The sequence below is a fragment of the Dermochelys coriacea genome, chromosome 4, assembly GCF_009764565.3.
Source record: "Dermochelys coriacea isolate rDerCor1 chromosome 4, rDerCor1.pri.v4, whole genome shotgun sequence".
In the NCBI taxonomy this organism is placed as follows: Eukaryota; Metazoa; Chordata; order Testudines; family Dermochelyidae; genus Dermochelys; species Dermochelys coriacea.
The window spans coordinates 61,899,283-61,916,180 of NC_050071.1; the positions used below are offsets into that span (position 1 = coordinate 61,899,283).

Genomic DNA, 16,898 nt, shown 5'->3' on the forward strand with positions numbered 1-16,898 from the left:
ACAGACAGGCTGAATTAATCCAATCAAAAGGCCTACTGATATAAACTCAAGGACTGTGTTTAAATTATGTCAAAGAATTCTAATAGATTGGTGAGCCATGACTACCCTTTCCAAAAGCCATATTGACTCTTCCCCAACAAATCGTGTTTGTCTATGTTTCTTATAATTCTGTTCTTTACTATACTTCCAATCAATATGCCTGGTTCTGAAGTTAGGTTTATTGGCCTGTAATTTCCAGAATAATCTCTGGATCTTTTTATCAAAATTGGCATCACATTAGCTATTCGCCAGTTATCTGGTACATCTAGTTTAAGTGATAGGTTACATACCATAGTTAATTGTTCTTCAATTTCACATTTGAGTTCGTTCAGAATTTTTGGGTGAATACCATCTGGACCTGGTGACTTAATTGTTTAATTTATTAATTTGTTCCAAAACCACCACTATCATCACCTCAAACTGGGACACTTCCTCAGATTTGTCACCTAAAAAGAATGGCACAGGTGTGGGGATCTTCCTCACATCCTCTGCAACAGCCTTGTCTTCCCTGAGTGTTCCTTTAGCACCCTGATCATCCAGTGGTCCCGCTAATTGTTTGATGGGCTTCCTGCTTCTGATGTATTTTTAAAAATGTTTGTTTGTTTTTATATCTTTTGTTAGTTGCTCTTCAAATATTTTTTGGTCTGCCCAATTGTACTTGTACACATGACTTGTCAGAGTTCATGATTCTTTCTATTTTCCTCAGTAGGATTTGACTTCCAGTTTTTAAAGGATGCCTTTTTCCTCTAATCACCTCTTTTAACTCTGTTGTTTAGCCATGGTGACAGTTTCTTTGGTCCTTATTATTATTTCTTTTATTTGGGATATATATTTAATTTGAGCCTCTATTACAGCGTGTAGTGAAGCAGAGGGGCCCCCCTTTCAGCTTGAGATGCAGGAATCACTACATTCTCCCTGGTGGGCAGAGCCAAGCCAGCCCCACCCACCACACCAGAAGCAGAGGGCCAGGACAGAAAGTATAAGAAGTGGGCCCTTTAGCTCAGTTGGGCTGGAGTCAGTGAAGGACGCAGATGTCTCTAGCCCACTGCAGGACTCCAGACCAGACCCTGAGCTGTGCTGTGCTGTGCTGTGCTCTGCCCTGGAGGAGGAGACTAAGAGTGGAGAGGAGCTGCTGGGAATGCCATCTGTCACCTACCCCAAGGAGACTGAGGACCTGCCGACTAGGGCGCCACACCGGTGGACTGTGGTAGGAATTAACCCAGGGGAACCAGACATTAGTCAGGTTGTGCTGTTGCCACATGAGTCAGCATGTTTTGGCAGGAACCTTGCTACCTTAGTGGCGGCATCTCTGCCACTGTTAAGGCCCTGGACTGGGATCCGGTGGAATAGGGTAGGCTTGGGTCCCTCTACTTCCCTGTCACCAGCCCCAGCACTCAAGTGGTGGCATACTCCCTGTAGGCTGGAAGGCTTGTGACCTGTTTGTGGCTTGCCCCACCCAAAGACTGCAAGCCCCTCGACTGTGTGTGCTGTATGCCCTAGCCAGGAGGCTAGGTTACAGACTGCTTAATTGCAAGTAGTGGCTCCATAAGGCCCATCAGACCTCGGAAGAATTTTACTCTTTGAGTGGGACACTGCTGAATTTTCAATAAATACTGGTTTAATTTGAGAAACGTGTCCTGTGGTAGAAAGGCTCTCCCGCCACAGAGTCCAGTACACAACCTGTAAAGGGAGGGCAAAGAACTGACTCCGGGAGATTTAGAGCCCCAGGTCTGAGAAGAGGTTGGTTGTAAAGACAATATGACTTAATAAGACCTCACATACAGCAGCCTTCAGTAGCCAATCACCCAAACAGGGGTAAACAAGACTACCCTGATTCCTCAGATGAGCCGCTACCACAGAGAGGAACTTTATAATAACTCTGGGCACCATGGAAAAGCTAAATGGAAGTGCCTGATATTGGAAACAGTGTCCTCCTGCCAAGAAAAGAAGGTACTTGCGATAAGTGTGATGAATCAATATATGAAAATATGTGTCATTTGGATCAAAAATCATAAACCAATCCAGGACAAATAGCAAAGGGGATTAGGGAGGCCAAAGTCAGCATACAGAAACGAGACTTCTGAACATATTTGTTCGAGTACCTTACATCTAGTATTGGACAAAACCCGTCGTTGTTCTTCTGTACCAGAAAGAAACAGGAATAAAAGCCCTGATCCCTCAGGTATTTGGACACAATCCTATCAGAAGCCATTTTTCTACTTCTGCAAGCAGAATAGCCTCGTGAATGGGGTCCCTGAAGAGGAAAGGGTAAGGGGATCTGTGTGGAGGGAGGGCAGTTGTTTGAATTATATGGCATAGTCTCTTTCTACAATCTTTAGGACCCACAGGTCCATACATTGATAAAGTGGGCTAGCCGTCTCCAAAAAAAGGGGTAGATTGGACTTGAATAACTAGCTCCTGACTCTTGATAGTCCCATCAAAACTGAATCTTGCTGTTTTGCAACAAAGATTCTGACATGGAAGGAGGTTGTTTAGATTTAAATATGGATTAGAAAGACCTCTTTCTATGTCAACTCTGGAAAATTGCAGGATGCTGGTACTGTAGGCATCGTTTACTCGATGAGATGTACGACAATGAAGAATGGGGATAGGACTCCCTCTGGTACCAGAAAGGAGTAGAGGGCCTCCTCCTAGCAGAGGGAATCAAACCCAGGAAGAGGGCTGTCAATCTCATGTCCTTTAGTTTTTCCAGTAATTTGTCTTTTCGCCCAAAAGACCCTCCCTTTCAAAAGGGAGATCCTACAGCTTAAGTCTAGTGTCTAGTGCTAGAGAGGAAGAATGAAGCAAAGCCTGCTTCCTGATGGTCACAACAGACACCAATGCTTTGCCAGCAGTGGCCAGAATGTCACAGGAGCCCTGGGGAAGTGCTTGGCTACATTTTGACCCTCCATTAAAATGGCATTTGCCAACTCTTCTTCTGTCATCAGATAAGTCCTGTAAAAACAATGTAATCTTCTCCCTGAAATGGAATTGGTAGTGGACCATGAGCTCCTGATAATTCACCAGCCTAATACCAAGGAACAATGATGAAGAGAACACCGTTCTCACCAGGAGTCAATCTTTTCCCCCTCTTTATCAGCTTGGGTGGCTGGAGTTATCAAGATCTTGCCCTGTTACTGACAGCAGCCACCACCAATGAGTTACATCTATCAGACAGGTATGAAAGTAAGAATATCTCTCAGAGGGTATTTGATACAACTTGTCAGCTTTTTTGGAGACAGGTTGACAAGAAGCAAGAGCAGATCACATGAATTTAACAAGCTGTGGCAAATCAACCAAATGAGTAGGGATATTCTACTCCTAGAATTAGCACCATGGACATCAAACACTGGGTGTGAAGTCTCTTCCACTGGCACAGCAGGTAGAGTCAGAGTGAATACCATATGATTCACCAAATTGTAGAATTGTGCACTGGTGTCAGAAGATGAGGAGGCTCAAGCCATCTCCCAGCGTTCGCCCATTGATAAGTCAGGTTCATAGTCTGTTTCTAAATTCTCCTGGTCAAAAAGGGAGATTCTACCTCTCTTTCTTCCTCCTCCGACAGTATTTCAGGCATCACTGTCTGTAGTGTCGATGGATCTGGAGGAATTGGATCCGAGGAGCTATGGCCTGCCAGTTGCTTAGTAGATGAAACATTAACTTTCCATTTGTGTAGAGGATAATTGAAAAAATCCTGAGGTGGCCCACAATAAGGCAAAGGGCTCCAGGACGGCCAGTCTCCCCAGTAACTGGGGTTTGGCAACATGCCTAAAGGAGACAGATTAAAGGGTGGTACAAAGCAAACCACTGGTCTCTGCATTCTTTCTCTAGCCTTCTCTGAGATAGAGTGCATTGGGGATAATGGATTCGGAGTGAGGAATGTAGATCCAGCTCTCTGTAGAGAACCTGTAGAGGTCCTATGAGGAGAAAGGCTACAGTTCAAGAGGAAAAATAGCCACCGTTTCTGGCCTCTTCTTCCTAACAGGATATGAAGAAGAATAACTTGGAACTGGGAAAACATACCTCCGTTTAGAAATCTTGCACTTCACATTTGGATGCAACACATGAACTGGAGCTGAAAGATGGACTTGGGCTGCCATGGTGACAGAGCTTCCCAAAACCAAAAATGTAGTCAGAACCAACACAGGAACCAGAGCAGGAACTGACAGCTGATTTGAAGGTTTGGACAACATGGGATCGGATGATACATCTGAGTCCATCTCCCTGACTACTGAAGCTGGAGGTGAAACAGGTCTCTGCATCGAAATCAAAGCACCCTTGGCAGAACTGGATGGATCTGTTAGTTCTGATGCCTGGGAACTGGCATGGCTAACAGTGGCTGTCTTGCTCTTATGTCTCTTTTTCTTCAGTGCCGCAACAGCTGGAACCAAAGGTGCTGACAGCCCGTGTTCTAACACATCAATCGTATCATTTTTCTGGATCTGGAAGTGCAAGTCAGAACTGCCCTGGCCTTGCAACCACAGGGGTTCTATGGGGATTGGATAGCTGCGAAGCACAAGGTACCAGTGAGGGTGGCTGTATTCTCTCTAACCTCTCTTCCAGAACTGGGGCAGTCTAATCCCAACCATGTGAACCTTGGTTTGGAGATGGGTAACCTCAAGGGCTTGACTGAAGGAGTTGCAGGAACTAAGTCTGGCACTGACAGGGGTTGAAGTTTCTTGGAACCCTTCAGCCATTTGGAACTGCTGGGGCCCACACGGACTGTGACTGGCATCTTAGACCTTGAATCTTAGGTTTGGATGGATCCAAAGGGTCTAGCTTTGAAGGCTTTCTTGAGTAGGAGGAGCTGCAAAGGAGTCTTCCTATCCTTGCTGGTAATGTCAACGGACCTGGAGGAGTTAGATCTTCTGGGAGAAAGATTTGGTAGCTTGAACACCCAAAAGGCAAGTGGCCTTCTCCCAGGCACTTGAGGAACCACATATGGTCATCAGATGCTAGGAAAGGTAGCCAGACAGGAAGCTAAACTCTTAATACCCAGCTTCTGCTGTGTCTTCGATTCAGCCACACTCTGGAATGGGGAAGAAATTTCTGACTAACTACTAAAACAAGCTAACATTAACTATTTTTAAAAGAAAGAGGCTTCCGATCCTGAGGAAACAGGAGAACTTCACATCCCTCCAGGCACACAGTAGGAAGGAACTGAGTGCTCTAGCCTTATATAGCTTTGCCCTCAAATCATTAGTGACACTAAGGAGAAGGGTAGGGGCACATGAGAGCACTCTAGCTGATATTGCTAGAAGAAGGTTCTATGGCAATGCACTGTAGTACCGAGTGGGAATATGCAGAGCCACTTGAAAGGCAGAAAGTAAAATAAGTGATTTGAATGCACTCAAATTGAATAAGTGGCCCCATGTTGTTTTTGCAGTATACAGTCAGCTCTAATGGCCATCTCCAAAATCCATTTAAAATATATAGTGGCAACAATTTTTTCTGTAAAAACAAATACACACAAGAGACATTAGCAGATTTAGATGCTAGTTTCTGAAGAGAATGATATTCTTCAGAGAGGCCTTTCTCATGTTAAAAACCTTAGTTATAAATCTCATTTACAATTACTACATAACACAAGTCATGTATAGTACTAGCTGTTCCAGTCTTCAGAAACATTAGACTTGAGCACAAACACTGCACACAAGCCTCATTGTAAATATAAGTAGTATAACTGGCACTTAGAAGATATTGATTAAGCATGAACACCAAATCATCTTAAACTTAATGCAAAAGTTATGGTAGCTTTCATTTTAAATCATGGTAGAGGAATAGAGTCTACAGTAGACTGAGACTAGTAGCTTTGTACCTAGCCTGGGGATAGACAAAGGATTTCAGTCTTTAGTGCTATCAGTTCTTTAGCTTTCAGCAGCACTACTTCCATCACCTTTGCTTCACATATGTTCTGGCTGAGGTTCACAGTAGCTATGTGGATAAATCGAGTGCTATACTCCCAGATGCCATCAGTTTCTCAGCTCTCATAAGCAGTCAGTTAGTCACCTTATTTCTCCTATGCTATGGCAGAGGTACACTAAAGGACTGTGCGCTGTGACTCCTTCAGGTGCCTTTTACTCATGGATAAACAGAGGACTGCAGGCACCAAAGGCATGCAGAACTCTGTGATCACCAATAATAATATTTGGAAATGGAATATGAATTTTCAGTCTATATGCCCTTACTTCATAATAAATTGTGTAACAAACTCACCATTTTTGTGATCAATTGAAAATCCCTCATAAGACGACAAAATTTTGTAGGAAATAATTCCATTATGCTCTGAATCTCTGTCTATAGCAGAGACGGTCAGGACAGAAGTACCTACAGGAGCGAGCTCAGGCACGGTCACCTGAAGTATAACCAAAAATGGAATGTTTGATAAGAGTAACATAAAAGGTCTTGGACACAGCAAGTTACATTTTTGTTGATTTGATTACCGAAAACAAATACAGTTCCAAGCTTTGTGAAAGGTTTCACCTGCCGATTTCCTTAAGTTTAAAAAAGCTAACAGGGCTGAGATACTAAAACTATGCTGGCAACTAGTCCAAGATTCAGAGTGAACTATATTTTTTTAAATAATATTATCCATTTGCGATTTCATTCTGACCATTATTTCTTCTAAAGTAGTTCAGTGAGTTAGAGAGTTTAAAATGTCTCTCACTGCAACAAAACACTAATGGCAGCAAGGCTCCTCAGAATATTGCAGCTCAATTTAGTTTCCCTTCCATGGGTATCTTGTTTTTAGTACATGGAATAGAGTTCTGAGGCCTATTTTGAATTATTCAGTTGACCATATATTGTCCTGGTCCCTTAAAAGATTGTTATATGCTCTAAAAATCCAAGTGCTACAGCACTTAATAATCAATAGATCACTGTTATAATTTAGTTTTTGCTAACTTTGATTACTTTCTTCACAGAATCTTGGAAAACAAGGAAGCATTTTCCTCTTTCCTATTTCCATTATTTGAAGCCCACATGCACTATTTTTATTATCAAAATTTCTTTTCACCTTTTCAATCAAACTTCTAATGTTTATATGATACAGCAGCTCTCTCTCTCATAATTTCAGATGTTACACATCTAGTTAAAATCACTTTAGTACATGGATTATATGCAGGTAAATCCATATACAGAATAAACATGAAAACTTGAGAATACAAGGGTTAAAAATTTCAGTGCAATGAACAGGTAATGAGATATGCTTTTATACTTCGAGTGCACGGGCGCTGTGTAATCTTACTGTCCAAGCAACACATCAAAATCAAAATCTTTGGGCCAGAAACTCAGTTAGTTTATAATAGTGTAGTTCATTGAATAATACTTATTTCCTTCAGTTAAAAATCTTGCATAGTGTTTAGTGCTTTCCTAAACAATTTTGCAAACATAGAAGATAAAAGGGACATAGAGAGATTTCTCATTCTTGATCTCTATTCAAATCCAGCAGAAGACAATATTAACCAACAGTTATTACCAGTTGCTCGCTGCTTTGTGGCCTATATGAACATAGTGAGGTGGTCTCAATCAAATTTATTATGGATAGATATTTACACCATAAAAAATGGCACTAACTGGCACTCTTCTGGGCCGTCTCAATAATGAGTCTAGAAAATGAATAAGCTTGGAAATGTAACTAGCCCCTCTAGGTCAGATTGAGGTGTATCTGAAGTGCTGCCCCTGCCGATGCTGTAGTGGTTTGGTGGATAAACAGAGATCCTCCCTCTCCTAAGTGGTCATATACATCTTTCAAGAGCATTTATACATATGTTTGCCACATTCTTACCTGATATGAATACTGAGTAAATACTGGTGGGTTGTCATTGACATCCAAAACATGGATGGTGAGCTGTGCTTCTGTTTGATGCACAGAATCTGACACACTAATCCACAACTCATACTGAGCAGTTTCTTCAAAATCTAATGGTTTCACCAGTGTGACCACACCAGTGTGTTGATTAATAGCAAATTTCATTCCCGGGTTACCATCTTCCGTAAAGCTGTAGAGAAGAGCTGGGCTTAAATCCACATCATTTGCAGAAACCTGAGTCACTACGAAACCAGGTGGGGCATCTGAAACAGTGATGTTCAAAATAAATCTAGTTAGTTGAAGTATATTTTGTAAATTTTAGTTAGTTGAAGTATATTTTATAAATTTTAGATTTTACATGCATGGTATTTTTACAGTATTTTTGGCATATTTTGGCTTAGAATCTTGGTACATCTTAGAATAAGAGCAAGATATGGGCATGATATATAAAGCAAGTATCAGGAGGTACAGTAACCCTGCTTCATCCCTTAGAAATGTGACCTTTAATTTGTATTTTATTTTAGACTTTCAGCCCTATTGTATCCCACAAAGTCTACTCTTTCAAGGGCAACAGAAAAGTATATAATTTTCTACATAGAGTTTCCTATGAATTGCTGAAATAGGGGATAGTGACTTATTGAGAGGAAAGCCTGAGGCTTTCAAAATTTAAGTTGACCCAGCTATGTCACTCAGGGGTGTGAAAAATCCACAACCTGAGTGACATAGTTAAACTGACCTAACCCTGGGAGTAGACAGTGGTAGATGGATGGAAGAATTCTTTTGTCGACCTAGTTACCACCTCTTGAGGAGGTGCATTAACTACACTGACAAGAGAACCCCTCCTTTTGCTATCGTGAGTGTCTACACTGAAGTGCTATAGTGGCTCAGCCGCACCACTGTAGCAGTTCAAGTGTAGATAAGCCCAGATACAACTTTTGTCAGAATATTTGGGTAAAGCATAAGTATCCTTTTGTCTTTGTGGAATCAGGGCATGAAACTCCTAGGCTCTCCTGGATGAGGTAATGGTCAGTGGACATGAGATCTTCAGCAAAAGTTGGTACAGGACACAAGATCCTGGGGGCTCAACGGGCCCTTCCATGAGTTTGGGAAATGAGGACTAGATAGTTTAAGGCCAACATTCTCAAATTTGATGCTAAACTCAGATATCTAAATAGAAGTGGCCTGACTTACATCCACATGAAAAAATACAACCTTGATACACTCTGTCAACAGGAGCTGTGGATGCGCAGCATTTCTGAAAATCAGGCTACTTATTTAGGTTCTTAGATAGTGATAGAAGTGCCCAACATGACACATACAAGTTAGAAAAGTTTGGCCTAAGTGGTCCAAGGTCACATAAGAAGTCAGATGCTGAGCTGGCATTAGAACTCAAGAGGTTCAGGTTCCAATCTCCATGCTCATCTACTAGGCCATGCTGCTGAATCTTTCTAAAGAAAGGTCTCATTATGGAAAGAAAATGTTTCCTTCAAAATAATAAAATTCAAAAGATTTTTTTCACAGTGTTGGCTTTAACATTATTTTTTTCTATTAAATAAAAAGATAAATTTAAGACATCTGTGGAATTTTAGCCTGGAGTCCACAGAGAATATACCACAGCTGTACTTTTTTTTTTTTAAACATTTCCTGTATTTTGGCTCTGAACTGTTCCTAAATATAATGTCCAAAGATTAAGAATCATGCCTTTGAAAGCAAAAGCAGATCATATTTGCTTCAATATTTCTGTTAATATTGCCATGATTTTTTGAGATTTCTTCCACTATAATATTTTGTTACAAAACAAAATGAAAGGTAGTATCTTGATCTGACATTCCCTTGACTCAATAACACTTTTCTGCACCGTCACACTTACTTTCAGAGACTTCCACTTTGCCTACTGGTTGGATAGTTGGGGTATTGTCATTAACGTCGACTACCTGTATCGTTACTATGCTTGTAGCAGAAAGGCTGGGGATTCCTCTATCAGCAACTTGCACAACTAACCTAGTATTGAAAGGAAGTCACAGTTGTCACACACAGCCAGAAATCATAGAATTATTCAACAGTGATTTCAAACGTACAAAACAAAAATGAAAAATTATGAGATTAGCTAATATGACTTACCTTTCTTCCTGCCATTGCCAAAATCACATTTTAATTTCCAATATACAAATGAGTGACTACAATTTTATTTTTTGAAGGTAGAAAGAACAAAGTCCAAGGGGACCTAGGTGACAAAGACATACTGAACCCAATGAAACAATGCAACAACTGCTGTAGGACTGACTAGAAAGTCACACTAAAAACTCAGGGTGAAATTCTGGCCCCATTTAAGTCAATGAAAGAATTCCTATCGACTTCAATGAGGCCAGGGTTTTATCATCAGCATATAAAACAAGCATCTACTTTTAGGTCTTCATTAAACTCCTGGACAAGAAACTGCTTTGGATTATTCTAACATTACTTTCATTTTCCTAGAGAATGTAATGAAGAAAACAATGATCCAATCAAACAAAAAATCATAAAAAGAAATTTGCTCTTGACATTGTTTCTCAGAATTAACTTCTATACAATCAAGACCAAATTGTTTATTATAAACAAAGATGGATACAAAAAAATCCCCAGAAAGGGAATTTAGTGTTGAATCTACTTCAGCTCCATGGATTGTTCTATAACTCCTTAAAAAAAAAAAAGATGTGGTCAGAAGGTCAGTCAGACTAAACAAAGGTATATACACTGCAGGGCTTAGCAATGTCAAATGTTTTATATAGTATAAACATTTAAAGGGCAAGCAGCACTTTCTCTGTCTCCCTTGTTAAGTTTGAAGAGTTAAACTCTTCCTTCATCTTATAAGCACTTTCTGATGAAAGTGACAAATAAACAGTGACTTTCTTAATGTTCACCTGACAATACTGAACACCAAAGCAGTAATTCAAGCTGTGGATTCTACTGCGATTACGAACCACACATGCTGTACTCTGAATTTTCTTGCTGTTTATGACACCAGCAGAACACAAAACTTGAATTACAGACTTCTATTCAGTTGGTAACCATCTACGTAATTCCATACAGAAGGCATATCTGGTCTAGAATGAATATGTTCAAGGTACACATGGAAATGTTTTACTAAAAATAATAATTTTCAGTGGAAAAAAAAATCTCATAAAATCATCTCAGCCCAGACATTAAAATTAAGGTTCTGTCAACACTTTTATTAAAACCCTGTATTTCAAAGGACTTAGAAATTCTGGAGGATGAAAATGTCTGATTTAGCTGAAACAAGCAACTGTTTTCAAATTTTGAGAAAAAAATGTAATTGGGCCATTTTGAAATTAGACAGAAAAACATTTTTTAGAACAGTTTCTGTGGCTCTTCTGATTCCTTTTACTAAAAATAAGAAACCACAGATTATTAAGAATGAAATGATATATAAACAAACATCAAAAAGAATTTACATTAAAATAATGATTTAAATACTAAATAAAAGCAAATTCACATTTAAGGACACAAGTAGGTATCATTACATTAACAACATGAATGCTTCATTAACTGAGAATTTCCTTTAGAAGATTCATTTCAAATACCCCTTTAAAGTATTATTTCAGCAAACTAAATCTTTCTACTATTGTGGATACATTAAAAATAATGACAGATACTCTTGGCTCAGGAGAAAATGAAAAATAAATTAAATGAAATATTCTGGGCATTATGTTCACACAAAATAATTCCTATAGGAGACTATTGCCGTAATTATACTGATATTTTTAAAAAGTCATATTCTGGTAATACAGTTGATGTAGTTTTCTAAATTCTGACTGGATAATTAAAAACCTGAGGGCCAGTAGGAAAAGAGTACTTGTATAAATGCATTAGCTGGTGCTACAGCCATATGAAAAAAGTCACAATTCCAATGGTACAATATACAGTAATTTAATTTCTTAGAGAACTGTAGTATATAAAACCGGTTTGCTATGCTAAAAAATTGACATATCTTTACATGCATGCTTTCTTTACCTTGTAATTCTAATTATGGCATGATGTGTAATGTAAGAGTCAAGTTTACTTAATTATGAATCTGAGAGTTGCAGGAGAAACACAACAAAACTAAGTACAAAAAAAGCTTATAGATGAAAATTCTAGTACCTTCCACATGGATAGAACCCAGGTAACAATAGTCAAAGCAGAATTAAGAACAAATTCAACCTTAACTATATCAGTCAACACATTGCTATTTCTGGGATTAGCAGTGTTCTCTTTATGTTGATACTGATGTAACTGGGTTTATGCAGGAAAACTGGCTGTACAATTCTTGCTAATTAAGTGGAAATCAAGGAAATGTTCTTACCGCTGTAAGGGATCACTCCTATTGTCCATATGAAAGCAAACTTCCTATTAAATGAAATGGGAATTTGTCTGAAAAGACTTCACAATGGACTTTAATGTACTTTCATGCAGTGGTTGAACTGGAAAAAGAATGTTCATCTTCCAAACTTCTCCCACTTGAGGTACCGAAATAAGACACTATTCTCAATAGTTGGTATAGTTGTTCAAAGAAGGATCATGCCATGAATGATCTCTGAGCTTGGCTCACCCTGACTAGGGTCCAAATATACTCATGACCTCTGCATGGCTCCTTGGGCTTGGCTTCCCCTCAGTGTAGCACAAATGCCTAGGTGGGCTCCTTGGGTTTGGCGGCTTCTTGACTGGGGAGAAAAAGAGGTGGTGGTCTTTCCTGTATCCACCCATTCATGATATGGACCAAAATGAATGGTCTTTCAGAGCAGACTGTGTAGACCTTCTTAATATGATCCTACCTTTTCTTTCTTATACACTTTGACGAGCAGTTGGATTCTTTCCAACCATATCAGCTAGAAACTTTCTCAGAATGAAAGCTGGGATTCCAGAGAAGAAGGCAGCTGTGGGAACTGCTGGAAATGCTGTATCATCGCATCCCATTGAAATTCTACAATATTATATCACTCATCATTGAAAACGTATCTTCCATACTGTAAAAGAAACTGCCAACAATGGCTCTTAAAACTCTCTTCCTCTTTTGTGTTAAAAATGGCTTCTTTTACAAAAAAAAAAAAAAAAAAAAGTCCATGGTGCTGAATAACAGAAAAGAGTAATTCTGAATTACCTATCTTGACATTCAATTCCTGCCCCTGCACACATGGCCATATGTCACTATGAACAGGGTATCTTGAAAGATCTATTGTGCTTTTGTGTCAGTGTGTGCTGTAGCTGATTTAACAAGGTTATGTTTTTATTCCAAAAACAGAGAAGCACTCCGTGATGACATTCACTATTGCTATTGAGTTTACATGGTGTGTGTTCCAATAACAGTGATGGCCAGCAGTATAAAACCCTAAGACAGACAGCATGAGCAATATCAATTTGAGGTAAACACAATTAGCAACAATATATATTTTATGCAGACACTATACACAACCTGTATGACGAAATGTCTTCATGATTCAGGATTGCATTAGTTGCTAAAATCCCCCGTGTTGAATCAATCAGGAATGTTTTGTTTTCATTACCAGATAAAATTGAATACTCAATTTCTCCATTTAGCCCACTGTCAAGGTCAGTTGCAAAAATCTGTTTGGAAAGAATATCCATGCTTAATCTCAGGTAACAAACTGCAATTTCAAAAAGCAAAGTGTTACATCACATATATCTATTTCTGCCAGTTAGTTGCATTTTGGCCACACAGATTAAAAGGGACAATCAAATAGTTTAGGCCCCAAATTTTGTGGATTAGCCCAGGGGAAGTTACCAAGACCACTATGAATGGAAATATTTTTACAAAATAAAAACAACTCAATTGTCTTCTATTAATACATTCTGCTGCAGAACTGAAATTTCAAACAATAAAGCAAGAGGTGGTTGAGTTGACCTATTCTTGTGTATTTATTTCTATGCTGCTGCATGGTTACTATGGGTATGTCTACACTATGAAATTAGGCCGATTTTATCGAAGTCGATTTTTAGAAATCGATTTTACAGTCGATTGTGTATGTCCCCACTAAGCGCCATAAGTCGGCGGAATGTGTCCTCACTACCGTGACTAGCATCTACTCCTGGAGCAGTGCACTGTGGGAAGCTATCCCACAGTTCCCACAGTCTCCACTGCCCATTGGAATTCTGGGTTAAGCTCCCAATTCCTGATGGGGCAAAAACATTGTCACTGGTGGTTTTGGGTACATGTCGTCAGTCTCCCTTCCCTCCCTCTGTGAAAGTAACTGCAGACAATCATTTTGAGGCCTTTTTTCCGGGGTTACCCGTGCAGATGCCACAGCAAGGCAAGCATGGAGCCTGCTCAGCTCACCGCTGCCGTTGCGAGCATTGTAAACACCTTGTGCATTATACTGCAGAACCTGGCTAAGACACAGCAGCACGAGGATGATTAGGAGGAGGACATAGACACAGACATTCCTGAAAGCACAGGCTGTGGCAATTGGGACATCATGGTGGCAGTGGGGTTGGTTGATACAGTGGCACGCTGATTCTGGGCTCGGCTAACAAGCACAGACTGGTGGGACCACATAGTCTTGCAGGTATGGGATGATTCCCAGTGGCTGCGAAACTTTCGCGTGCGTAAGACCACTTTCCTGGAACTCTGTGAGTTGCTTTTCTCCACCCTGAAGCGCAGGAACACCAAGATGAGAGCTGCCCTGACAGTTGAGAAGTGAGTGGTAATAGTCTTGTGGAAGCTTCCAACTCCTGACTGCTCCCGGTCAGTCGGGAATCAATTTGGAGTGGGCAAATCTACTGTGGGGACTGCTGTGATTCAAGTAGCCAATGCAATCACTGATGTTCTGTTATCAAGGGTAGTTACTCCAGGAAATGTGCAGGTCATAGTGGATGGCTTTGAGGCAATGGGGTTCCCTAACTGTGGTGGGGCAACAGAAGGAACACATATGCCTATCTTGGCACCAGACCCCCTTGCTAACCAGTACGTAAACTGCAAGGGGTACTTCTCAATGGTGCTGCAAGCACCAGTGGATCACAAGGAACGTTTCACTGACATCAATGAGGGATGGTTGGGAAAGGTGCATGACGCTCGCATCTTTATGAACTCTGGGCTGTTTGAGCAGCTGCAAGAAGGGACTTACTTCCCAGACCAGAAAATTACCGTTGGGGATGTTGAAATGCCAATAGTTATCCTTGGAGACCCAGCCTACCCCTTGCTCCCATGGCTCATGAAGCCATACACAGGCAGCCTGGACAATAGTAAGGAGCAGTTCAACTATGGGCTGAGCAAGTACAGAATGGTGGTAGAATGTGCCTTTGGACATCTAAAAGCTCGCTGGCACTGTTTGCTGACTAGATTAGACCTCAATGCAACCAATATTCCCATTGTTATTACTGCTTTCTGTGTGCTCCATAATATCTGTGAGAGTAAGGGGGAGATATTTATGGTGGGGTGGGAGGTTGAGGCAAATCACCTGGCTGCCAATTTTGAACAGCCAGACACCAGGGCGATTAGAAGAGCACAGATAGGCATGCTGCACATCAGAGAGACTTTGAAAACCAGTTTCATGACTGGCCAGGCTACGATGTGACAGTTGTGTGCATTTCTCCTTGATCCAAACCAGCCCCTTTTGTTCATTTTAATTCCCTGTAAGCCAACAACCCTCCCCCCTTCAATCACAGCTGGCAAAGGAAATAAAGTCACTATTGTTGTGAAACCATGCATTATTGTAGCCACACTACAAATCAAAACTGTTTGAATGACAGCCTTCTGTTGCTTGGGGCATCCTCTGGAGTGGAATGGAGTGGCTGGGTGCCCGCATCCTCCCCACCCTCGCGTTCTTGGACATCTGGGTGAGGAGAATATGGAACTTGGGGAGGAGAGCAGGGTGGTTGTAAAGTGGTTGCAGCGGCAGTCTGTGCTCTTGTTGGCTTTCCTGCAGCTCCACCAGACGCCTGAGCATGTCTGTTTGCTTCCCCATTAGCCTCAGCATTGCATCCTCCCTCTTCTCATCGCGCTCACTTAATGCTTTCCTGGACTCTGCCACTGAATGCCACCATGCATTCAGCTGTGCCCTATCAGTGCAGGAGGATGCATGAGCTTGGAAAACATGTCATCGAGAGCGCGTTTTTTTCGCCTTTTAATCTGCGATAACCTCAGGGACGGAGATGATAGGGGGAGCATAGAAACATTTGCACCTGCAGGGGGATAAAAAGGAAATGTAAATTTTAAGATGATACGTTTCTGAGAACAAAAGGGAGACTCTTTCACAGTGAATCAAGCAATTCACAGCAGACAGCACATGTGCTTTAGGTACAAGGTCGCATTTTGCCTTTTATATTGAGTGCCTACTGGTATGGTGACACATCACACATGGCTGGGCAACAGAATTCGGTTTCCAGGCAGCCATGGTAAGCCAAAGGCTACGCGGGTTTGGCTTCTAACACTTTCATAACATGTGGAAATGGTTTCAAACAGCTGTGTCCTCCTTTCCCAAAGCAAGCAATGCTAGTTGGGTTTGCCATGTAAAAGGAGGGGCTGCGGTTTTCGGGTGGATGTGCAGCGCACAGCTCCCCCCATCCCTCCGCACGGCTATTTGGGATGATCCCTTCACCCCTCCCCCCACCGCGTAGCTATGGGATGATCCCTTTTAGCCAAGCGCAAACAGCCCAGCATGAAAAGGGTCCTTTTACTGTTCCCTCACAAAATTCCCCTATTTCAAGCAGGTGACCATGAATGATATCACTCTCCTGAGGCTGACATAGAAAGATAAAGACTGAATGTTGCTTGAATGCGACCAAAAACTAGGACCATTCGCTGCCATGCTTTGTGTTGCAATGATTACAGACTACTTGCTACTGGCTTGGTGTGGTAAAGGGTCCTACCGTGGAGGACCAAATAAGGCAGCCTTCCCCAGAAACATTCTGCAAAGTCTCTCAAAGTACCTCCAGGAGAGCTTCATGGAGATGTCCCTGGAGGATTCCCGCTCCTTCCCCAGACATGTTAACAGACTTTTCCAGTAGCTGGCTGCGAATGCATCCCGAGTCTTCAGGGAAAATTAAACATTGAACA

General features: G+C 41.1%; 1 protein-coding gene across 2 annotated transcripts in view; it reads right to left on the reverse strand.

The window, feature by feature from the left end:
• DCHS2 (dachsous cadherin-related 2) overlaps positions 1-16,898 on the reverse strand; it is a 236,933-nt gene that overhangs the window by 7,566 nt on the left and 212,469 nt on the right. For both annotated transcript variants that reach the window (XM_043513268.1, XM_038400391.2), the window contains 4 exons: positions 13,299-13,450; positions 9,720-9,850; positions 7,826-8,112; positions 6,256-6,394 (listed from right to left, as the gene is read on the reverse strand). In XM_043513268.1, coding sequence (XP_043369203.1) covers positions 6,256-6,394; positions 7,826-8,112; positions 9,720-9,850; positions 13,299-13,450 — 709 coding nt within the window. The remainder of the gene's footprint in view (positions 1-6,255; positions 6,395-7,825; positions 8,113-9,719; positions 9,851-13,298; positions 13,451-16,898) is intronic.